The following is a 23,877-nucleotide window of genomic DNA, read 5'->3' as shown; positions in this document are numbered from 1 at the left end:
GACCTCGGTCTGGCTGTGGCGATCAACTGTCCATTGACGACCTGGCAAGCCCGTGCACGCTACTTGAGCTTCAGAACACCATTCTAGACCACTCTGAACTAGCAACAGGGCCAGCTTCGGCTAGATAGTGATGAAGTACCTCGAGTCGCCCTTACTTCGCTCTTATTGATGACGAATTCCATCTTATTGCTAGAGTAGGAGGTTTTGAAATCCAGCGTGCGAGGTGATAGTGGCAAGACGGAGGGAGGACGACGCAAGTCGTAGTGTATTTTGTAAAAGTAGGCGGTGGCAGCAGCTCGATAGCGGTCAACCCTCGAGCCTGAGTATTTCCTTCACCCTCTTCGCGTACCAAGTCGAAGCTCCCTTATTACTGATCAAACTTTGGGTGAAGAGCGAACCTCCTTTCACTCGTACAAGATAGAGCGCGCGCCAGTTGATCTCCTTCAGCGATCCAGCCCCGCATCTCTCATTCCTCCTTTTCTGCTTCGTACTTGTTCTAAATGCCGCCTTTTTCGACGCTCGGATAACGACAAGCCAACAACAATGCCTTTCAAGAAGCACGGCCGCACCTACGACCTGGTGTTGTTTGGCGCTACGGGTGAGCATGCCTTTTACAGTGTCTTGATGCTTCCGGCGGCTGTTTCCACGTGCTGCTTGCTGACATCTGGTGCTTAGGTTACACTGGTGCTTACACCGCCGATTATGTTTCCAAGAACCTGCCAACGGACCTAAAATGGGCCATTGCTGGCCGTTCGCGGGAGAAGCTGGCCAAAGTCGCCGCCGATCTCAAGAAACAGAACCCCGACCGCCTGCAGCCCGGCCTCGAGATCTGCAGCGTCAACGACGATGAGCTCGCCCAGTTGGCCAAGAAAACGGCTGTGCTCATCTCGACGGTCGGACCGTATGGTGCCCATGGCGAGCCGGCCTTCAAGGCCTGCGCTGAGAACGGCACGCACTACGTTGATGTCACGGGCGAGGTGCCCTTTGTGGCCCGGATGATTCGCACATACGAGGCGGCTTGCAAGGCGTCTGGTGCGCTCATGTTCCCGCAGAGCGGCATTGAGTCGGCACCGGCCGACATTGCTGCCGCCGAGGTCGCCCGCGTCATCCGCACCGAGCTGGGTGCCAAGACCGCCGAAGTGACCGCGTCCCTCCGCCTCAAGGCCCTGCCGTCCGGGGGCACGCTCGATACCGTGCTAACTGCGTTTGACAACTTTTCGATACGCGAGCTGCGTTCGACCTTGGCACCCTATGCGCTATCGCCCGTACCGCGGCCCAACGGCCATCGTGGCAACCCATCGTTGCTGTCGTATCTCACCGGCGTCGTTAGTGTCCGTCACCTGGGCACTCTTACAACGTCCTTGTTCGGGTCCACCAATGCGGCACAGGTGGAACGCACGTGGGGTCTGCTGTCGAGCCTGCCAGGCCGCGGCGCCGAGGCCTACGGCCCCAATTTTTCCTTTGCTGAGTACGCGCGCGCGCGCAACTGGCTCAAGGCCGTGCAGATGCACTGGTCCCTGGCCATTGGCAGCTTCTTGCTGGCCACGTTCCCTCCCTTCCGCTGGCTGGCCAAGCGCTATGTATTTGCGCCCGGTACCGGTCCGAACCGTGAAAATGCCCGCAAAGACGTGACCGAGTACCGTGCCGTCGGCAAGCCTGACACGGAGAACCCGACCAAAGTCGCCTTCACCACCGCTACGTTCCGCGGTAGCATGTACGATCGTAAGTCCAGTCTTATGTCGCCCCACGGTTTCCTTTTCTCTTCTAACAATACAGTGACTGGTATTCTCGCGTCGGAGGCGGCCCTGGCCATTCTTTTGGACGACCTCAAGCTGGAGGGCGGCGTCTATACTCCGTCGCTCCTGGGCCCCAAGTTCATCGAGCGTCTTGGCGAGGCCGGGTTCAAGTACGAGACGAAGCTCATCGATGCATGATTTTGTGGTTTTTCTTCTCGTAGTGACATGTCTTGCGCTTCTGTTGTTGCATATTTGAAGGTATATGGACTCTTCATTTGTACTTAGACGAGCTCATGAGGGCCAGCTGCACCGAAAACCCGGGAAAGAAACGGTTACCGGATTGCATGCCGTCACAGCGGCGGCACAGACTTGTTAATTGACTGGCTTTTCTCCTCGATCGGCATTCGTTCCAGCAGATCTCCCAATGCTCGGCATGACATATTCCGGAATTTCGTTGTCCAATTGAGGATGCTCATCATCCACTTTTTGCTAGCGCTGCATTACAGCTCTTAAACGGAGCGAGCTCACCAACCTGTGCGCTGAATTCGTGCTGCCCATTCGCTGAGCAAAAGCGGAGACTGGCCCATGTGGCTAGTCAAATGGATCTGGAGTTGGGGAAATTTGGCGCTGCATCAAGTCAAGTGCGGCAGGTCCATTACTGCTCTCGCCGCTGCTCTGTCAGCTGTTGGGCCCTTTGCGCCTGCTGTGGGGAATGTCAAAACGTCATGCACCTTCCTTCCTGCTAAAAAAACCCACAAGCCATGCACTGCAGGAGCGAACTGCTGCAGCTTCCCGTTGTTGCTAACGAAACCACCTAACAAAGAATAAAGTTCGTCCACACCAGACAAAAGTCTGCTCTACCCATTTCCACATCAAAATCCGACCGAGTCGACCTCTGCGAGTGTGCTTGTTGCTGCTTTGCAAACCGGATTGAGTTGCATAGCCTTTGCGACACCTGCCAGCGGACTATTTCTTTCGACTCCAGTCTGTCTTGTAGTATCTCTCTTACTGGGGGCGATCTCGACTGCTTGTTTTTTTGCCACTTGGGTGACAGCGAGCTGTTTTCCTCTCTTCTGACCGATTTTCATTGTCGACGACCTTGGCGGCAATAAAACGACATCGAGATACGGATAGACGGAGTGTAGAGAATTAGAAACACAGAGGTACGATTACACCTACGCCCCTGGCGCCATAATCTGCCACCGGCGCCATCTCCAGTGTTACACGGCTCTCACCGTCTTGTCCGACAATGGAGTCACCAGCGGCCCAGGACGCGGCTGAGAGCTCGCCCTTGTTGCAGCCTGCATCGTCTACTCCCTCGCCGTCCTCATTATCGAACGCATCACCCTCCCAGCCGCCGCCGCCGCCTCACCCTGCGCATGCCTTGCCTGCGCTTTCGACACCGACGAAGCAGCAGCTACGAGAATCGGCGCCGGTGCCTGTATCGCCGTCTGCTCTGGCGCGGCCCGGATCTGCCGGGCGACTCAAGACTGCGCGCACTGTCACCTTCGATCCCAACCCCGTCACGCGCACGATCGAGCCTCCCCCATCGACGTCGCCGCCCGTCCATGCCATTGCGCCGTTATCGTCCCGCCTCCGCGGCAGTGCTCCGCCTGCTACAGTAACGACACCGGCCCTCAGTGCGACAGCACCCTTGTCTTATGGCACAACATCGTCCGCATCGAGCACGCGGCCAGGAACAGCCGGCAGTGGTGGCCCGCCGGTTCTCTCCGCGATCAACAACCGGCTCCGGCGACGGAATAGCTATGGCTCAGGACCGCTGGGCATGACGCAGCCGCCCATGCAGCTGCCCAAGATTGGTCCGCAGCGGAGCACGAAAAATGCGCAGAAGCTCAAGCTGCTTCCCAACCCTGAATTTGGCGATGAGGGCCCGGACGAGGAGAGTGGACGTGATGTATACAGCCAGTACACCCGCATCAAAGACCCTACCGCGCGGCGTGATGCGGCCCTGCTCGGCAAGGCAGATCGCGCACGTCTTCCACGTGTCACGGCCTACTGCACGGCCAACCGTTACGACATGGACGGCCTGGTGCGCTTTCTCAAGGGCCGCGGAAAGACGCGAGGTGGCAATCCCAAACTGATCGACGAGTGTATTTACACGCCGTACGACTATGATTTCAGCAAGAATGGGGGTGAAGCTGATGGCTTTGGCGGTGGTGGCAGCAACCGGAGAAACCGTATCAGCCACCACAGCTATATTGGCGGCGGCAGCGGACACGTTCGCCACAGAGGGGTGGACGAGGATGCAGAACGCCACGAGCAGCAACGCCAGAAGCAGCAGCAGCAGCAGCAGCAGCAGCAGCAGGAACGGGACGAGCTTCAACGTCAACAACAAGAGCAGCAACAGGACCAGCCGTATCGAGACGTGGATAGACAGCGCGACTCGCAGCTACTGCCGTCTGCGTCTTATTATCAAGAGCGGCGGCACTCAGCAGGCGAAGCTGATGCTGGCCACACGATACAGCGGCGTGACGACTTGATCGACTTGGACGGAGGAAGCCAGGATGAGAGAAACCGACAGAGCGAGCAAGCAATTGCAGACGACGACGAAATCATGCCTCGCTCTTCGCAGCAGACGGACGACGGAGGCTACAACAACGGCCACGAAGACGGCAGCTACTTTGACGACAATCTCCACGAGCAACACGATGACCGGCACAACCAGAGTCAGCGGGGTCAGCTAGACCAAGAGCAGCACCACCACATGATCCACCGGCATCAGCGCCAAGCAGAAGAGGCTGTTTTGGACCTGCTGAGCGGCGACGAATTGGACCGGCAAGCCGCTGGGAACGACCACAACCAGCTGCGAGACGAATTCGAGCAGCAGCTGCGCGGCGAGCGACCGGTCGACTTTGACATCCACGTGCACACGCCGGAGCTGTTCCTATTCGACTACGGCGTGGTGGTGATCTGGGGCATGTCGGAGGCGCAGGAGCAGCGGTTCTTGAAGGAGCTGGCCAAGTTTGAGCTGGAGAAACTGGCCGCCGACGACATGGAGGTTGAGTTCTTCAACTTTTACTACACGCGCGAGTACCAGGCGCGCATTTACAACGACTTTATCGCGCTGCGCGACAAGAACAATTACATGACGAAGCTGGCCATTTCGCACGCGCTTGCACAGAGCGTCAAGACGTCGCTGTTTGAAGAGCTCATTGCGTCGACTATCGACACGTGCAAGGACATACCAACGCAGATTGCGCTGACCGGCACGATCGCGCTGAACCGCACCGAGATCAACATGCAGATTGGCGAGCTGTTTATTCTTCGCATCAACATCCACCTCAACGGATCCGTGCTCGACACGCCGGAGCTCTTCTGGGTGGAACCGCAGTTGGAGCCCGTGTACCAGGCCGTACGCAGCTATCTGGAGATGGACCAGCGCGTTGGCCTGCTGACGCAGCGACTCGACGTGATTGCTGACCTGTTGGCCGTGCTTAAAGAGCAGCTGAGCCACGGCCACGGCGAGAAGCTAGAGTGGATTGGTGCGTTCCCCATCTCCTATACGCCATACGTCTGTGGTTTTTCTATGAAATTGTAAAGTACGTATATGCTAACTGTTTCTAGTCATTATTCTTATTGCAGCCGAGATTCTGGTGGCGGCCATCAACATCGTGGTCGACCTGTATGCGGGAGTGTAAAGCGGTCCCCGGATTATGCATGCTGGCGCTGGATCTTTGTCCTTTTTTACTATATACAACAGCGATGTATATTCCCTTTGTCTCATACGACTTCAGTTCGACATTTACTTTGTCTACTAGTTATTTTTGCTTCTTGCGCATCCTTACTTTTGGTATTTCTTTTTTGGTTTATTCACGTTGGTTTATTGCGACCAGCATGTTCTCTAGAGAAAACTACGGATTGCTTCACAGCATGAGACAACGACGATATACCAATGCTCTTGGGTGCAGCACTCGTCACTTCGGTTTAACTGTCTTGCTTTCGTATCCTTTCAGCAGTGCCCTTGTATGCAAAGTTCGTGATTTCATTTCCAGGTATGCCGCCGTACAATACACTGCTCTGTCTATATACTCATACAGGAATATGTGCACCTCCCCTCCCCGGCCCCCCCCTCTGCCGCCTACACCTTCATGCCGTGGCCGTGGTACGGCGACCAGACGCCACGCACACTCTCGTTGATACTGCTCACAGGCTTGCTAAACTTCTTGTTCTTCTCGCCAGTCGCGTCGCGCAGCATCTCGGCCTTCTTCAGGATCTGGTTCGCGTCCAGGTTGCGCACGCAAATCGCGCGCTCCTGGCCGGTGATGTAGGTACCGACAATGACGGGATGTCGCGACGGTCGCGGCGACACGGTGAACTCGATCTGGGGATTCTGGGCGGCGAACTTCTGGAGCTTCTGCTTGATAAAGAGGCTGGGCACTGTTAGCGGGGGTCTCCTTCGTTGTACACATTGGGTGTCCCGTGTCTGGGTATGACCTACTTCATTCCCCGGGAGCTGCCGGCCCAGTCGCAGTAGTGAAAGTCCAGCTTGCGGCACTGGAGGATGAATGCGCCGAGGCCGTTCTGGAGACAAGAAAGACATAGGGTTAGCAGGGCTGCTCGTGGGCAATGGCGGTCAGATATTGCGTATCAGGAGAGAACAATGCAGACGTACCCGGCCGACGGAGACCTGTGGTATTGCTCGTATTGTCATGCTGTGCGTGTGTGGTCCGGCAACAAGAGCATCGTCGAAGTGCAGTGAACGTCGGATGCCAGCGAAATTTCGGGCCATCGTCCGTTTCACTGGTAGTTCTTGGTAGCTCGGAATTTTCTGGTCACGTGCGCTGCGTTCCATTTCTTTTGTGAGAGGGTCCACTTTTAAATGCCCCTAGTCCGTTCTGGGTCACAACACGCTTTTCTCCATCGCTCCTGCCCTGGCCGTGTCTCCTTCATCTCTAGGCTGGCAAAACTGTTTTTAAGCTTCTCGGACTCGTCGCCTGTTTGCGTCGGTTCCTTCAGCTTCACCTCGTCCACTTCGAAGCGGCCATCGACGGCCCAACCGACAGAACGCCGCAGCCGATCGCCAACTTTCCTCTCAGATGCACGAATCTCTTTTCGCACGCCACCGACGATGACCGACAAACTCCCCCATCAGCTGCTCGCGCTCTTCGCGCCACGGCCGCCTCTGCGCTGGGTGCCTCCAGTCGACCACGCGCCTGAAGAGCGTCGCACGGCTCCCGTGTCTGGCCTGGCCCAGTTCCTCCCGGCGCTGAAAGAATACAAGGACAACGATGGCTTTGTGCCGACAGAGAGCTGGCTGCAGCGGCGCGACCGCAAGGTGGCCGATCACAAGGCAGAGGTGGAAAAGCGCCTGATCGAAGGTCCCAAAGCTTGTGGGTGCCCCCCCCCCCCCCCCCCCCCCGTTTACCCCGAGCACATTGTGTTTGTGCATTTCGTGCATCGACTAACACACGTGTAGTCAAACCGTCTGAAGATCCCAACATTCGTGGCGACGCGTTCAAGACGTTGATCGTTGCACGGCTGAGCTACGAGGCCGACGAGCAGGACCTGGAGCGCGAGTTTTCCCGCTATGGACCTGTTGAACGAGTGAGTGCTTCCAAACACACTTCTCCACACCATTGTTAATGCATTAGGTTTCTTGCACATGAATGGCAACTGACAGCTCTCTAGATTCGCATTGTAAAGGATACCCATGCCGACGAAAAGGGCAACAAGAAGCGTAAACCCCACCGCGGTTACGCATTCGTCGTATTCGAGCGCGAAAAAGACATGAGAGGTAACAACTATCCCTGAATGCTTTCCTAACCGGTGGTAGAAGCTTTTCCCTTCTTCTTTCCCGTTTCCCCTTCCTTCCCCGAGAAAGGTACGTTCCATGGTAAGGCAGGACTGACATGGCGCGTTCTTCCTACGCGCACGCAACACAACAGGAGCCCTCGACGCCTGTGACGGTATTCGCATCAAAGACCGCCGCATCAAGGTTGACGTCGAGCGCGGCCGCACCATGAAGGAGTGGAAACCACGGCGTCTCGGCGGCGGCCTGGGCGGGCGTGGCTACACAAAGGCGGCTGCCACGGGGCCGCCCACCGGTCGTGGAGGGTTCCCGGGCCGTGACGGCGGCGGTGGGTTCCGCGGTGGCGGATTCCGCGGCGGTGGAGGGTTTGGCGGTGGCCGGGACCGTGATCGCAACGGTGGCGGGTTCAGAGGTGGTGACGGGGGCCGAAGCGGCCGTGGCTTTGACCGTGGGTTCGGCGGCTCTCGTGGTGGTGACCGTGCCTTTGGTGATGGCCCAGGCGGCGGCCGGCCCGAGCGCCGCGGCTTCGGAGCCAACGGTGGTGGGCATGATTCGCGGGACGGCGGAAGCCGCTCTTCCTTGGACGACCGGCCCAGCGGCTACCGCGAGCGCGACTACGACCGAGGCGACAGAGAACGCGATCGGGATCGTGACCGGCGCGGCGGCGACCGCGATCGCGATGGAGGACGGCGCACTGGAAGCAACATGGAGCCGGTACGACCTAGGGACCGGGATCGGGATCGGGACCGTGGTGATCGTGCCGATCGGAGCGACCGAGACCGTGACCGTGGCGACCGGGATCGTGAGTCTGGTGGGTATCGTGACCACGGCAGCCGCGACTACGACCGGCAACCGCGCGGCGACGACGACTCGCGGAAACGCGGCTTCGACGGACCCTCACACGAAGAAACAAGGAAACTGCGCCGGTACCAGTGATCGGCACGTGCGACAAAAACCACAAAGACCACCAAAACCACGCAAACAGAAAGGTAGCCAACAGGTTGTGTCTTTCCTTTTGTCTCTGCTCTGCGCATTTCATTGTTGTTATTATTATTATTCCTTTTTTCGCCAAAGGGTAAGACTCTACGACGGGGTGTTCGGCAAACAACGTCGCCCCTTCTACATGCAAAAAACGACATCACGAAAGGTGAAGGTTTGAAAATCAAAAGGGGGTATCACACTGCCTTTGACTTTGCTACCACAGTCTACGTCTTGTACCACTTTCGACAGCCACGACCCGTGTCATCCATGTCGGCCGGCACTGGAAGCTACTCTGGGCCATTCGCCAGCATGCTCGTCCTGAACACGCAAGATTTGCGTTATTGAGCTCTCATCCGGCACGCGAACATGCGGACCTTCATCTACGACTACGTCCTCTCGACGCAGCATTCCATTCCTCGTCTCTCCCTGTCATTTCGTCAACGGTGGCCTTGCCTCCAGCTTTTTTGCTACGTCATCTTCCTCGGATTCGCGATCATTTCAATTTTCATTTTCATTTTTTTATTTTCTTTGCTCATTTCCGTTGTCCTTCATTTCTCACTTGTCTTATTCATCCAATTGACGACAATAGGCAGACAGAGGTAAGGAACTGTCGTGCCAGTGTCGATTTCAGAATGAGGCTGTTGCCTCATATTATCTCTGCCAAAAAATAGGTAATCCGACATAAAGCCCAAGTCAACGGCGGCAGCCGTAAGCGCAAGGGAGCGTTCAGCGTTATTTATACTATAAGATTGCATTTGCACTATGCGCCTTGTGAATTTGCATTGCCAATGTTTGGCTACTAGTACTCTGAGATCATGATAACTTGCATTGCCCTGTAACTTTTGATCCTGTAACCAGAACGCCCATAAAACAATGAGGGAAATTGAAACAACAAAGAATTGAACCGGTCGAAACAAAAAAAATCAAAATCAAAATCAAATGTGAGGAAATGCCATCTGGAAATTAGCAGCCAACGTCATGCCCTTTACGCCTCCACAGCGTCTTCTATCGCCACGTCCTCGTCGTCCTCGGTCTCGGGGGCACTGCTGGTGGCAGCGCCGGCGCCGTTTCCGCTGGCGCCCTTGACGGACACCGGCAGCGGCGGCTGCAGCTCCGTCACCTCACCCGTCGCAGCACTCCAGTACGCGAGCGTCTCGATACGGAACTCGCTGAGGCAGATGCCAAACAGGCGCAGCAGGCGCGTCTGCCGGCTATCCAGCGTCTGGCCCTCACGGCACACAACGTAGCCCTCGGCAGCATCGTTGGCATGGCCCTCCTCGCTCTCGGGGGCCTCCTCCAGCACAACCTTGCCGCGCAGCAGACGCACGGGCATGCCGAGACGGCGCAGCTCGGGCTCGAGGGCAATGGCCATGGGCACGTCGTCGGCCTCGGCGACAACGCCGCCAGTGCTGTAGAGCATGCCGCGGGGAATGACAACGTCACGGGTGGCGACGGTGCCGGCGCGGGCGAAATCGACGGGACTGAGGCTCTCGAGGTAGGACGTGACGTCGTCGGGCTTGCGGTTGGAGAAGATCAGGCCAACGGCGCCGCGGAGGTAGCGGGAGGCCAGGCGGTCGATGCCGGGGGCCATGGCGTCCTCGGGACTGGTTCCGAGGGCGCGGGCCATGAGTTTTGTCTTTCCAAGGAAAATGCTGCAGAAATCATACAAGACAGAATTGTTAGTAGAAGGCCATGACGGCGAAGCAAATGGCAGGCCGGGGCCACATACCGTCCATCGGTCATCTCCTGGCGCACGTCCTTGACGTACTGATTGCGCATGTTGTCGACGCGCACGACGAAGCAGTGCTCAAACTCGGGGACGGCATCGCGGATGTTGTTGAAAAGACGGTCCTTGTGCTCACGGGTCTTCTTGGCGACCTGCGACATGTGCAGCACCTTTTCGCGCTTGGACTTGGGCATTGTGGCGGTAGGAAGGGGTAGAGGGTGTTGTCTTCCGTGAAGTTGAAGTCGTGGATATATTTCAAACTATTGTAATTTTGTATCTTGTATTTTGTATTTTGTATTTTCGTTATTTTTTTTGTGGATATATTTCAAACTATTGTAATTTTGTATCTTGTATTTTGTATTTTGTATTTTCGTTATTTTTTTTGTTTCCTCGTCCGTTCTTGCTTTTCGCTGGCTCCTTCCCATACTAAATGTTCCGCCGCTTTTTGGCTGGTCAACTTTTTTTTCTTATCTTATCGGGAGGTACAGAATACATATCTCGTCACTAAGCATGCATCAATCCAATTAGTGTGAAATCGTTTATATGAATGACATAAACCTCGTTAAGTACATAGTACGAATGCGAAATGTACCAGAGGAACGCATCACCTCTGCTTCTCTGTGGCATGCAAAATCTAGATGCTGACATGTATACCACGTATGGCCCCTCCTCTGGTATATAATTTACGCGAGGTACACATAATTGCCGCCTTCCCGCTCCAGGTAGTCCTTTTCAATGAGTCTTGTGGTTGTTAGCAGAGAGATCAGATGGTGTTTTGGAAAATACATCCTATGCCAAAGGCAAACACGGGTGGACTCACTTCTCAATGTTCTGCTTGATGTCGGCTGGGTCGAGGGAGCCCCGGCTCTTTGTCTGGCTGATCACCTCGGCCACCAGCTGCGCGTGCGGCAGCGACTTGCGGCTCTTCATGATGCGCACAATGGCGGCCTGCGTTTCAAACTGGCGGTCGGCCGACACGCGCTCGTACGTGGCCTTGTTCTCCTCCTTGGTCTCCTTGAGCTGAATCTGGTTGATCTTGATGCGGAACTTGGGGTCCGTAAACGCCTTGTTCACGGTAAACGTGTCTGTCTCGCCGACGTCGCGGCCCTTCGGGTGCTTAGTCAGCACGCGCACCTTGCCGCAGGCCAGCGACTGCAGCGTGCGCTTGAGGTCGGGGCCTTCGAGCGCCGTGGCCTCGCCAATCTGTGCATAGCTGAGCACGCCGCCGCCGCCGTCCTCGTCTGCCTCGGCTTGGTTGAACAGCAGCAGCACGGCCGCCTGGAAGCTGCTGACGAGCAGCTCCTTGGTGCCGCGGTTGAAGCGGGCTTTGACGAGGCAGTGGCCGAGGGTGTGCGTCCACGTCAGTTGGCGGCCCGTGTGCTTGTTCTTGTAGTACTTGTCAAACTGGTTGACCTGCTCGAGCACTTCGGGCGGCAGGTTGAGCGCAACCTCCTTGTACGACGGCCAAGCCGCCGCCGAAAGCACGCTGACCTGCAAATCGACACCTTTGCTGGTGGCTGTGGTGGGGGGCGACGATGTTGTGTCGTCCGTCCGGCCCGTGCCGGCCAGCCACTGCTTGTACGCGGCCATCTCGTCGCGCGACAGCTCCTGGTCGCGGAACATTTGCTCGAGGTTGTGCGTCAGCGACGAGCCGCACTCGGTCTTGAGCTTGCTCAGCATGTTGCGCTCGGCGTCCTGCGACGCGCTGCGGCCCATCAGCAGGCGGCGCGCAAGGTCCTTCTTGTAGAACGCCTCAAAGACGTCCTTGCCCTGGATGAAGCGGAACAGCTCCAGGGCCTGGTCCAGCTGGCGGTCCAGCTCGGCGTCCTCGTCGCCCGTGCTCGCCTGCCCGCTGCGCTCGGCGTCGATGCGGTCCTTGTTGTCCGACAGCAGCGTGGGCGGCAGCGTCTTGAGGCCGCCGCGCAGCAGCATGTCAATGTGCTTCGCGACCATCTCGCCCACCTTGGACGCGCCCGACGCCCAAGCCTTTGTCACGGCGCGGTCGTTGATGAAGCGGCCAAAGGCGTCGCGCAGGCCGTGCGTGAAGTAGTCGTCGCGCGTAAACGCATCGCGGATCATCACGTCCAAGCTGCGCCGCAGCAGCAGCAGGCGCACCACCATCTCGTCGCCCCGCGCCACGTCCGTGACGATGCCCGTGCCCGTGGCCTCGATGTACGCCTCCCAAGGCGTGCGCAGCCGTCGCTGCAGGCCGGGCAGCTGCAGCAGCAAATACAGGGAGCGCATCGTGTCGACGTCGTTGGCGTCGAGCAGCTTGGCCACGCTCTCCTGGTCGAGCAGCTTGGCGTCGCGGTCGACAATCAGCAGCCGCTCGACCGTATTGAGGAGCTGCTTCTTCGTGGAGCTGTCAAAGTTGAAGGCGTTGCAGCGGTCGGACTCGCGCACCAGCAGCGCCGCACATGCCTTGATGTACTGCCGCAGGTCGGCGGCCGTCTCGCGCTCCTGGACAAAGTCGCGCACAAATGCCTCGGACTCCTTAAAGAACAGCGGCTCAAAGAGCGTGCCGTACATGTTGAAAATGTGCAGCATGCTGACGGCGTTGCGCAGGAGGGCTGCATCAAAGGCAGCGTCACTGCGTCGGTCCTGTTCGACCAGTTGGCACATGCCCGCCAGCACCTTGTTGCCAGGGCCCTCCGGGGCAGCGCAGCCGGCTGTTGCATTGGCGTCGCTGCTCTTCTTGGCGCTGTCAAAGACCATGCGGCGGAACCGTGCAATCAGCATGTCGTTGATCTGCGGCAACGACCGCTCGTTGACCAGAAACGCCCGGTCGAGGTAGCTGAACACGGACCGAATCACAGACGACTGCTTCACCCACACGAGCCACTGCGTATGCACCGCCCGCAGCGTGGCAATGTCGGACGCGCCGAGCGTCTCCGCCCGGATGCCAGCCAGCACGGTCCCCGTCAAGTGTGCGTCGCACTGCGCTCGTAGCCGCTTGTAGAGGTGCTCGGCCTGGCCGTGCGTGCAGAGATCCTCGACGCCGCGGTACAGCCGCTCCAGCGGCACACGCGGTGTCTCGTTGGCGAAGATGGATGCCAGCGCCGCGTCAATGTCGGCGCCTGTGCGGTCGTAGTAGCTCTGCACCTGCTCCACCCGTGCGGGCGCCGACACCCGCAGGTTCTTGATCACCAGCTTCCGCGCGCCCGTGTGTGGCTGGAACGCCGTCGGTGCCGTTGCCGAGGCCATGGACTTGCGCGCCGCCGCAGCCGTGTTGGTCGTGCCCCACTGCGCTCCAGGCCCTGTCAAGTCCACCACCTCGGGCCGCTTGCCCTGTGTCTTGGCATTCATCGTCTCTGTGTTGGACTCCGCACCCGATTGTGTCTTATGCCGCTTCGCGTTGAGTGCCGACGCCGAAAAGGCCAGCGGTAGTGAGGGGATCGAGTCGACACGCTTCCTACGGCGGGACGCAGATCCAGGCAGCAAGGTATCGGGTGTTGGACAAGCACTGGCAGTGGCACCGGCACTGGCACTGCCCGAGTACGGAGGGGGGGATGCTCCGGGACGCGTCGGATGCATCGACTGCTGGAGAACTGCGGTCGCGCCCAGCAGATCGCTCTGACCGAACCGCTGACTATGTGGCTATTTGGCGTTCGATCTATCGTAGGATGATCTGTGTAGTATGCGTGTGGACGTGTGAGTCTGACGATTGTTGTGTCGGGAAACGGTCGAGTTCAAATGGCGAAGCCAGGAAGAAGCCAACTGCTAGGCGAACTGTTGGTTCTAGCAAGGCTGTCACGGTACACCGTAGACCGATAACGGAACACTCGTCCAAAACGATTCGTAGGCCGGTATTAGGTGGCGGGTGAGGACGACAAAGTACGGGAGGAAAGCGAGAATCGACAGTGCTTCGAACGTCGTTTGTGTGGAGGAGTTTCGGAGCTGTGATGTGATGCTTCCGAGCCGTGTAATCAGCTATCATAATGGGCAGCGCGGGTAGGAGCGACTAACTCCGGGGCGGCGACTTTAATAGCCCCGCTATAGACAAAGCCGCGATAGATGCAACCAATGTTATATCCGTGTTTTATTCCTTTAAGCGTGCCGGACCACCATTGTTTACACCCCTTGAAATCCATTCATTGTCTAATTCTTTTCTTTTTTATTTTCATTGTTTCTTCTGTTTCGCGTTCCCATGTCTTGAATTTTGATTTGCTCCTCTTCTGTATTTTGTACGCTTACTAGCATTTCCAAGCTTGATTATCCAACATGGCTATATCCCAAAATACACCACCCACTATGCATATGCCGCCCAACCTATTTCTCAGTTAGAATCACACAGTCATAATCAAGACAGGAGAGGATGCGCAGCTTACCCGAATACAAAACGGCCAAATTCCGCTCGTCCGTGGCCTGATTAATCAGGTCGTTGACGGTCGCCGCCACGCTCAGCGTCTTCGACAGCTTCTTGCGCACCACCTCCAGCGCCCGGTCGGCCTCCGACGGCTCGTTGAGGACAGCTCCGTTGCGAGTGTCGGTGTCCGGGTCGTCTGCACCGCCGCCTCCGCCTTCAGCCGCTGCCGCCGCTGCCGCTGCCGCTGCCTCATCCGTTCGCGAGCGCGCATCCTGCAGCTTGGCCAGACGCACCGGCGAGATCGACCACGAGTACAGTGGATCGTACCGCAGCACGTCGAGGATCGTCATGATCGAGTACGTCTCTTCGCGCATCGCGTCCAGCGTAAATTCGCAGCACCGTCGGAACACACCCTCGGTCCCTGTGATGCCCATGCCGTCCACAATGTCACGCGTCAGTCGGAATGGCACCAGCTCCGGCACCGGCAGCACGCGGCCCATCTCAAACGCCACACCCAGGTCAATGTGCACCACCTCTCCCGTCTTCGAGTCCAGCAAAATGTTGTGTCCGTGCCGGTCGCCGAGACCGAGCACGTGGCCGAGCATCGAGATGGCTGCCGTCGCGCGTGTATAGGCGAGGCGGCGCACAAACCACTCGTCCGGGTCGGGGAAGTACTCGAGGAAGAAGTACCGCATCACCGGGTGGAACCGCTCCGTCACCTTGCGGTATGTACTGATGCGTGTTTCGACCGGCCGCGTCTGCACATTCGAAATCTCCTTGCGGCACTGCGAGCCCTTGAGGTCGCGCGGGTAGTAGCGCTCGTGTGCTGGCATCAGGTATTCGTGCAGCGGGATCGTGTTAGGCACAAACTCGATCAACCCCGACGACGCTGTCAGCGGCAGTACCTTGTACGTGCGGATGCCCAGATTGCGCTGCCGACTCGTCCGATGCAGCTTGAGGAGCGCCGACACCGCCGCAAACACCTGCTCCATGATGGCGTCCTGCCGCAAGTCGTCATTGCCGCCCTTGACCAGCTGCTTGTAACGCACACCGTTGCTGCCGACAACCGTGAGGATCTTGGGGGCGCTCACGCCCAGCGCAATCGACATCGTCGGTTCCAGACGCACAATCGTGGGCACCCTGCCGACGTACACCTTGTCAGCTTCTAGCGGGATCTCCATGGTCGGCGGCGGGATCGTGTACCGTGCCAGCCCTTGCACGAGGCCGTTGCCCGCCTGTGAATCCTTGAGCGCCAGGCGGTGCCCGGCCTTGAAGTTGCTGTCCCGCTCCACCGCCAGCATGTGGTAGCATTTGCTGGTCCGGTCAATTGCCTGCCAGATGGCCGCCACGTTGGACTCGGGCAACATGAGCCGCTTGGCCACCCGCTCTGTCGCTTTTTGCCGCAGCACGGCCACGCCGTCCTTCTGGTTTGGTCGCGTCCGCACGCCCGACCATATCTGGTACATGCCGTGGTAAGGGTGGTCGCTGCAGATGCGGTACACGAGATCGAACAGAAGCTTCTGGAACAGCCCCGTCTGGCCCTGCAGCCGCGACGTGAGCTGGTTCATAAGCGGCGCAAACTTGCGCGTCGGCACTTTGCGCAAGTACTTCTCGACCGCCTCATTGGTGCTGTCCTCGCTCGATCTGTCTAGCCAGAGTGCCGTAAACCGCAGCGCGTCGTTGTTGTGCTCGTCGGACGCGGCGAGGGACAGCAGGTAGTTCTCTAGACACAGCTTCACAAATTCGTTGCGCGTCTGCTCTACCCGGTGAAGCTCCTGCTCGTCGAGGTCTAGCCACAGTTTCGCCTTGTTAAGGTGGCTTGTGTACCTGTGCCGCACCTGCGAGTCCTTGGCACCGCCAATCAACTCCCGTAGCTGCTTGACTTCGTTGCTCTTGCCCTCTCGCAGGCTCTGCAGACGAGCCAAGTCTTCAAGGCTGTCTGGGTTTTGCAGCTGCTGGTCACAGAACATGGCAAACTGGTGGAACACGCGGCCGGCTTCCTTGCCCTCGTTACGCCCCTTGAGCTCGCGGAGCGCCGGCTCAAGGTACTTCTTCTGGATCGAGTCGGCGCTCTCGAGGCGTGCCACCGACACTTGGTAGCCGATCTTCGACAAGAGATCCGAACGGCTGACGGGCACCATCTGCTTCTTGAGGGACGAGTCTCGATCAATGCTTTGCAGCACGCGGATCGAAGCCAGCATTTCGCCGTGGTCCCAGAGCGAGCTGGACGTCTCCACCTTAATGGCGGCGTCCACATTGAGGCCCAGCGCCTCACTCGGGTCGATGAGGTCTGAGAGGGCCGTCGTCACATTGAGCGACTCTTGCATGGCATGGTGGAAGCGGTAAATGCTGGACGAGAGAAGGAGTCCCTTGATCTCAACCAGGCGCGCCTCTGCCGGCGACACTTTCATACTTCCTCTAACGTAACTCTGCTCGCTGATTGTACTCAGAGTTGTTTCGCGGTAAGACAACAGCTGGCTGACGTCGTCATATCTAAAATACTGTTAGAACACACCAGTGGGATAACAAACCCGGAGAGCAAAAAAAAAAAATTTAGAAGGAGCAGGAGAAAACGTACTGTTTACTCATCATCCACTTAGAACGGTCCTCAAACTTATCTAGCATGTTCTGGAGCTCTGTTGCATCTCTCACGTTCAAAATGTCGTCAAGCTCAGTCAAGGCGGCCAGTGCGCCTAGCTGATGTCGGAGACTGGACACTGTCAGGCTTTGGCTGGTCACTTGCTTCATCGTGTTGCCGAGGCCCTCATAGACGGCCTGCTGTGCTGCCGTGAGGTCGGTCGCCTGGTGCACGGCCTGAAACGCCTTGTAGACAGTGACTGACGGGTTATCGGTGACTGCAGGAACCGGCAGATTCCACATGCCCAGTCGCCGTGCCGTGGTAAAAGTGCTGTCCAGGGACGCCGAGGTGCCATCCACACTGTGCTGCGTCTGGAGAAGGGAGTGAGACAGGCCAGACAGACCAATGTTGCTGAGCGCCTGTACGAGCGCCTGTCCATCTTTGGCTGCGACGGCGTTGTGCCGGCGTAGGTGGCTGTCGTATTGCGCACCACGGAAGGCAAGGGTCTTGCTGCCGTCCTTTTCGTACTCGAGACGGGCCAAAACACTAGACAGACTGGGGCTTTGGGGTAGCCCATAGTAAGCGTCGGGGTCGTCGATGTTTTCGTAAATGTCCAGCAAGAGGTCTGTGTGTTCGGTTGCTTCCAGATCCTTTAAGTTGACAACGCCCGAAGACCTCCGTGATGGCTTGGCAACCTCTGTGAGCGCGAGCTCGGCAAGGAGAAGCGCAATTTTGAACATGCCACACCGGGATGCCGCTTCTGCTGCCACGGACAGGTCAATATCCAGCCATTTGTGTCGCTCTGCTATGGAGTTCTCGTTGGGCATAGCCTGTGTCCGCAGGTAGACGATCGTGTTGATCAGAAGCTTAACGTTTTCCTGTGCGGTCGGTGAGGTACAGGCCAGCCACACTTTAGCGGCCTCGGAAAGGCTGCGCTTGACGGTTTGCTGCTTCTCAAGCTGGAACAGTAGGACCAGATGCACGATAAAGGGGAACACCTGCTCTGCAAAACCCTTGGCGTTGGTCAGGATGGGAGGGAGCACGCGAAGGACGACGTCGTCCGGTATGCAATGGGCCAGATAGACGGCCAGGTCTTGTGCCCAATTGACGTGTTCAATGTTGCTCATTTTAAAAGCTTCGAATGCAGCACCTTCCGGGGTCGAAAGAGTCTCGTCAAAGTCAGAGGGAGGTGTCCGGTACTGTCCCCACGACGAGGAGATCAACAAAGGCTCTGACAGGCTGTCCTGGCACGCCAGCTGCAGAGTACTGTCGCCCAAGATGGCGGCCCGTGACACAATTGTCCGCAGCGCTGATTCAGCAAGACCTGCCGTCGTCGACTCCGCATTCATAGTCAGGGTCTCAAGAAGCCGAAGAAGACCCTGTTCGGAGCTCGCAGTAGTGGCGGCACCTCCTTGGTACTGGTCGAGGCGGGACTCGCGGAGGAGGTCGTCATGGATGGTCCCCGATGCGGCAAACGACCGTCCAACGACGCGGCCAGCCCATATGAGATACTCTCTACTCAAGGCCGTTGCACCACAGCTCTTCCAAACAACGGCGCCGTGATCTCGCGCGTCTTGGTCTGTCTCGATAATGTCGGCGCGAATGGACGCTGGGACGTGGAAATCGCTACAAAGCATCCCCAGGACCAGATCACGGGACGAGTCGTTGAGCAGACGGGCTTCTTGCTCTCCGTCTTTGAAAATTTCGAGTAAAAGGGTGCTTTCCGGTGTGCCCCTTTCGGCGTTTCCAGATGCCCGGATCTGTGTAGCGGACTGCGTAATGGACTTGAATGCTGTACGCTGGACATCGTCTTGGAAGGCAGGCGAGTCATACTCACGCAGGTGTTTGGCAAACCAGCTATGGAAATGCTGCGCCTTGCTCATGGTGGCTTTGAACTGGCTCTCTTGCGTTGTGCTAGCCTGGCTAGACTCCAGGAACATGCGCAGGGAGGCTAGCATGGACACTGCATAGCCGGCGTAAAAGGAGGGGAACTGGGTAAGATGGCCCGTGCCGCGAATAATGAGATACTTTGTGATGCCGAGCGCGTCGTCTGCACATTCTGCATCCTGCACATACGGCCGGACCGAATGCAAAAGCATCTCCAGCGGATACGAGCTGGTCGCCTGCTCTCCAGCCAGGCAAACGAGTACACGAACCTTTCGGATCACGGAACAGGCATGTAGTGATCCTAGCGCTGGCCGGATGGTGTTAAAGAGTTGACGGGCCACAGACACAACTAGTGCCGGGGTCCAGAGGGTGCTCAAATCATACTCCGTGCGGCTGCAGATGTATGCCAGTTCGCGGGTCAAGAATTTGGCCTTGAACATGGGTTGCTGGTTGGGCGGGAGAATCACGGGCGAGTGGTTGAAGGCCTTGATCTCGGCCATGATATCGGCCGCGTACTGGAGGGTTGGATCCTTGCTGAAGTATTTTTCGATGGGATCTTCTTGGTCAATAATATCAAACAGAACGGCGATAATGTCTGCGAGGTGGTAGTACATGGCGTCGACAAAGCGGTCCCGGCCCAGTACTTTCCGTATGCGGCTCTCGGAGGTTGTCTGTGTCTTGTCCTTAGTCATCGCCACGTCGTGGGCCACGCTGTAGGCCATGGCCTTGGCAAACGTCTGCTGAATGAGGTCCGCATTGCTCAAGTCGAGCCGTTTCGCAATCGCAAACGCTTCAGTCTCCTGGCCGCGCATCAACATGAGCGCGGTGGCCTCGGTCTTAGCCTGGCCGATCATGTCGTCGAGACCGCTGTAACCAAAGATGCTGTAGGGAATCTCCTCGATCAGGTCACGCTCTAGCCAGGTGTACAGAAGCTGCGGGGCGAAGAGCTTGAAGAGGTCCCGCGGCGAGTCGAGTGCGAGCGCCGTTGCGACTTTGGCAAGGCATCGAGTGGCAAAGTCAGAGCACTGCTTCAAGCGGCCAGGTGTCTCGAAGATGTGATAGATACAGCGGCGGAGAAGCGTCGGCCAAGACCGCGCAAGCTCAGCCAGAGCAAGCAGGCGGAGCGAGATACCTTCGGGCCAGGTTGGGTCTGAAGGGAGGCTCTCCAGGATGTCGACAAAGAGATCATCGTGCACCTTGAGCACATACAAGGCGAAGATCTTTGGGAGGTTCATGCCAACAAAGTATTTTACGGGGATGAAGCTCGTCTGTAAAATGGACAGCAGGGTAGACCGGCACGAAGGCAGGCCGAGATCGCTGCCGTAGGCCGAGTTCACCTCGAGCAAGCGGTAAAGAAGTTTGGCGAGGCCCATCTGTGCATTTGCAGATAGGGAGTTCTTTGGCAACGACTGTTGCACCAGGTATGCGTACAAGTCGCCAATCCGCGCAGATACTTCAAGCTTCTCGTCAGGCCAGACAGAAACAAAGCCCTGCATAACATCCATACAAGTTGTCAGTGCGATCTCGCAGCAAGAGTACTCCCCTTGGCCGATAATGTCGCCAATCACTTCGACGACCTTGAGCGCGTCTTCGGGAACGACAACCAGGTCGGAGCCGAACAAGTCACGCATGAAGTCGCTGCACAGGAGAAGATCTTCGTTGGACAAGGCGAGGAATTGGTCCAGGAAGCCCTCTGGCAATACGCCGACGTTGTTTGAATTTTCGTTGATGAAATACAAAAGATGCAGCCGCTGCGTAGTATTGAGGTAGAAGGCTGTAGAACTGGTCGACAAGGAGGAGGCCCGTCGGGGAAGTGTAATGGCCTTTGTGGTGACACTGCCCTGGCTAATCGCCGACTCAAAGCCGTCGTCGATTTCCATGAAGGCGTCGTTTGAGAGGGAGGACTGCTTGGCGTTTTCTTCGTCAATGGCTTGCGACAGCTGGGCAACGAGTCTTAACAAGACGGGGTGCTCTTTGGCAAACCGCTCCGTGTCAGCAGCCGAGATTCGCGGCAGGTGCGCGTAGACTGCCGACAGCCAAACCTCAAAGAATGCCTGGTTCTGCTCGGCCTCGTGTAGTGCCTTAAAGGTCGCGTCAACCAGATTGAGCAGTCCTGGCTCCAAGTCTCTCGCAAGACTGGAATTGACAGAACTCAGTTGCGGGGCGAGTGCGGCACAAACGACACAAAAGTCTGCCAGGCTCTGCATTCGCTGCGCAGAGATCTGAGAGATGTTCTCGCCACCTTTCCGGGTCCACGCCTCGGCCATTTGGACGAATTCGTCCATGTTGGGCTGCAGCAACTCGAGAACAGCCTTTCTGGCGGTGTTGGAGCTGGCTGGGTCACGGAACTGGGACGTGGCGTTGGTCGTCGTGCCGGACGAATACTGGCAGGTAGCATGCTTGGAACGCTTGAACGGTTTCGGCGGAAGCAGCAATAGATACCTCATCATGTCGTCGCTCTCCTCCTGGTCCTGCCAGGTCTGCTTGACGGGGCCGCCGAATATCTCAACGGGGCGCTGGATTTCTTGGATAGGTGAGCCTATGCAGATGTTGATGAGGTTGATAATGTCGTAGGACGGGGCGAGGGCGGAATACAGAGACGCAAAGCCATGCTCAGCTAGGCGCAAAGATGGAATTAGACAAAACGATCACAAGGGGTTTTCCGGGTCGTCACAACATATCAACGGGCACCAATGTCGACTTACCGGGCTTCCATCGCGAAAAGAGCCACCTAGTGATGTTATTCGACGTTGTCTCGCTGGCACTGGGAAGCGTCGCATTGCGGACATGAAACAAGTGCATCATCAAGACCAGGGACGAGTCGACAAGAAGAGCCGGTCCACTAACTTCGGCGGCTGTGACCAGATTGTTGACGTCGTCCCCGATCGCATGGTACGGGATCAACTCCGTTTCCAGCATGGTGTGGACCAGGGCGCAGGCAGCACGACAGGTCGCCGGGAGACTGACAGAGCGCACAGCAATCTGCCAGACCTGACCCCAGAGCCCAGCAAGTGCCGCGTCTCTTGCGTGGGTCTGGTGGGCACAGCTAGGGGATGTGAGACACAGCGCATAACACAATTTGTGTCGATTTACGGCCTGGTGCGGACTTACCTCGAACAGGCGGTCATGGCCCATGAGCAAACAACCGCTTGTTTGTCGCTGATGTGCTGGCCAAGGCGTTGGAGAATATCCGCCAGATCGTCCACTGGTACTTCGGTCATCTGGAAGTAGAAAGGCAGGACTTGGAGTGCAGCCAATTTTGTTCCCGGGTCTGGAGAGGCCAGATGACTCCGGATGCGGCTCGGCGGTTCGTGCACGCGCCGTCGTTTTCGGGGCTGGTCGTCTGCGCCGCCGTCACCATGATCGGCCGGCTGCCTTGCATGGCGAGCATAGATGGCCTCCAGAAGGGCAATGACCTCCACGACGGCCCAGCGTCGTTCTGCGGACACGTCGTGTGTGCCGAGTCCAAAGACACGAGCATCAAAACAGCTTGTCGGTGTGTACGAAAACGCAATGTCGACAACTTGTAGCCGCGTGCGATCGTCACGCTTCGAATACTCCATCCAGAGGTTGTCCAAGACGTCCTTGATATGGTCGAGAATGCCGCTGGTTGGCGACTGGATGGCCAGAGCTTCGATATGTAGCTGCAACGTATATATAGTCCGCAGAATTTCCTCGCGGATGGAGTTGACAGACTCGCTCTGGCTAGCCGACGAGCGCGGATGCCACCAATGGCCCAAAAGAGGCATGATGTCACGGACGATGCCCTGGACCAAAGCAACGTCGTCGCCCTGGAGGTGCTGCACAATGCACCGAACGGACGCACAGGCCGTCTGCTGCAGCGTCCCAACGCCCAGTTGCCGCATTTGCAGGACACGAAGGGCCACGTTGGCGAGCTGCGAAGCTCTGGACTTGAGCGGAGCGTTCGAGGCGCTGACGAGGTGGTACATACCCTGGACGAGCGTCTCCAAAATTTTGCTAGACGCCTGGGACGAGGGCCGCGCTTTGGATAGAGTGCCAGAACGGCCCTGACCCGCCGAAAGCGGAAGTGTTCCCGGCGCCGGCGAGGCACGAGACAGCACAACGTAGGCCAAGGCATCACGATCGGGCACCTCGGCAAAGCGGTCAATGGCGTCCACGAAGAAATCCGCACACGCCAGCCAGCCCTCGCCATCGATGGCACCGAGCTGCTCCACATTGGCCGGATGGCTCAGGAGAGACACCAATGCCTTGGTGTAGTCCTGCAGGATCGGCTCGACAAACTCGTGGTCACGGCCGGGGAGCGTCTGTGTAATGTGGTCCACGATGGCGCGGGCGACCTTCCGCTTCAGACCAGAAGCACCATAGTTGACGGCCAGCCGCAGAGCCTCGGCACTTGCCACGAGGCGAGTCTCAGCCGTGCTCTTTGTTGTCCTCTTGTTGCTCAGGTAGCTCTTCTTTTCAGAGAGCGAACACTGGAACAGGGCCTCGACCAGGCTGTGATATGCTTTGGCATCGAGCGGCAGCCTGTTGGTCAGCAGTTTTCGGAACGGGCCAGGCCAGAATGCCAGAATAGGACAGTGTAATAGTATGAATGCACCTACTGTGTCGAGCCTTGAAGCTTTCTCGTGAACAGAGAAATCAAATCTGAGTTGACGTCAGTCAATACAGCCGAAGATGGACGAAGGCATCACACATCACACTCGATACTCACCCTGCAACGCTTTCAATCGCTCTGTGGAGTTTCCTCCAACAATCGAAACTGTAGAAACAGTGTTAGTCTCGGTATCACATCATGAAATACTCGATTTCAAGCTTGGTCTTACCTCGGATGGTCTCGGCATCGTCGCTTGCGGGAGCTTTGGAGCGCGACGGCGCCATGGTGCTGCACCGCTCGGGGACGGGACGAAAACA

At 57.5% G+C, this 23,877-nt stretch overlaps 7 protein-coding genes across 7 annotated transcripts; 3 read left to right on the top strand and 4 right to left on the bottom strand.

Annotated features, from left to right (window-relative positions):
* Positions 1–543: 543 nt before the first annotated feature.
* On the top strand, positions 544–1,934 carry SPBR_07259 (uncharacterized protein; the record flags this gene model as incomplete). The annotated part of the gene is made up of 3 exons (XM_040765513.1): positions 544–598; positions 676–1,722; positions 1,777–1,934. The coding sequence occupies 3 exons, from the start codon at positions 544–546 to the stop codon at positions 1,932–1,934; spliced, it is 1,260 nt and encodes a 419-aa protein (XP_040616306.1).
* Positions 1,935–2,985: 1,051 nt separating this feature from the next.
* Positions 2,986–5,395, top strand: SPBR_06693 (uncharacterized protein; the record flags this gene model as incomplete). The annotated part of the gene is made up of 2 exons (XM_040764949.1): positions 2,986–5,239; positions 5,340–5,395. The coding sequence occupies 2 exons, from the start codon at positions 2,986–2,988 to the stop codon at positions 5,393–5,395; spliced, it is 2,310 nt and encodes a 769-aa protein (XP_040616305.1).
* A 440-nt stretch (positions 5,396–5,835) lies between these two features.
* On the bottom strand, positions 5,836–6,549 carry SPBR_07824 (mitochondrial ribosomal protein L43; the record flags this gene model as incomplete). Its single annotated transcript, XM_040766078.1, has 3 exons — positions 5,836–6,127; positions 6,196–6,278; positions 6,370–6,549. The coding sequence occupies 3 exons, from the start codon at positions 6,547–6,549 to the stop codon at positions 5,836–5,838; spliced, it is 555 nt and encodes a 184-aa protein (XP_040616304.1).
* Positions 6,550–6,825: 276 nt separating this feature from the next.
* Positions 6,826–8,442, top strand: SPBR_07087 (uncharacterized protein; the record flags this gene model as incomplete). Its single annotated transcript, XM_040765341.1, has 4 exons — positions 6,826–7,087; positions 7,174–7,301; positions 7,386–7,491; positions 7,643–8,442. 4 exons carry the CDS (start codon positions 6,826–6,828, stop codon positions 8,440–8,442), a joined length of 1,296 nt encoding a protein of 431 aa, XP_040616303.1.
* A 1,030-nt stretch (positions 8,443–9,472) lies between these two features.
* Positions 9,473–10,407, bottom strand: SPBR_07648 (mRNA turnover protein 4; the record flags this gene model as incomplete). The annotated part of the gene is made up of 2 exons (XM_040765902.1): positions 9,473–10,139; positions 10,217–10,407. The coding sequence occupies 2 exons, from the start codon at positions 10,405–10,407 to the stop codon at positions 9,473–9,475; spliced, it is 858 nt and encodes a 285-aa protein (XP_040616302.1).
* A 622-nt stretch (positions 10,408–11,029) lies between these two features.
* On the bottom strand, positions 11,030–13,747 carry SPBR_06599 (cullin 4; the record flags this gene model as incomplete). Its single annotated transcript, XM_040764855.1, has 1 exon — positions 11,030–13,747. The coding sequence occupies one exon, from the start codon at positions 13,745–13,747 to the stop codon at positions 11,030–11,032; it is 2,718 nt and encodes a 905-aa protein (XP_040616301.1).
* A 735-nt stretch (positions 13,748–14,482) lies between these two features.
* Positions 14,483–23,844, bottom strand: SPBR_06307 (ataxia telangectasia mutated family protein; the record flags this gene model as incomplete). Its single annotated transcript, XM_040764564.1, has 7 exons — positions 14,483–17,020; positions 17,172–21,601; positions 21,690–22,030; positions 22,096–23,490; positions 23,568–23,610; positions 23,678–23,725; positions 23,790–23,844. The coding sequence occupies 7 exons, from the start codon at positions 23,842–23,844 to the stop codon at positions 14,483–14,485; spliced, it is 8,850 nt and encodes a 2,949-aa protein (XP_040616300.1).
* Positions 23,845–23,877: the final 33 nt, after the last annotated feature.

The sequence above is a fragment of the Sporothrix brasiliensis genome (assembly GCF_000820605.1).
Source record: "Sporothrix brasiliensis 5110 chromosome Unknown Cont20, whole genome shotgun sequence".
NCBI lineage: Eukaryota > Fungi > Ascomycota > Sordariomycetes > Ophiostomatales > Ophiostomataceae > Sporothrix > Sporothrix brasiliensis.
This window is presented reverse-complemented; position numbering and strand designations above follow the sequence as displayed.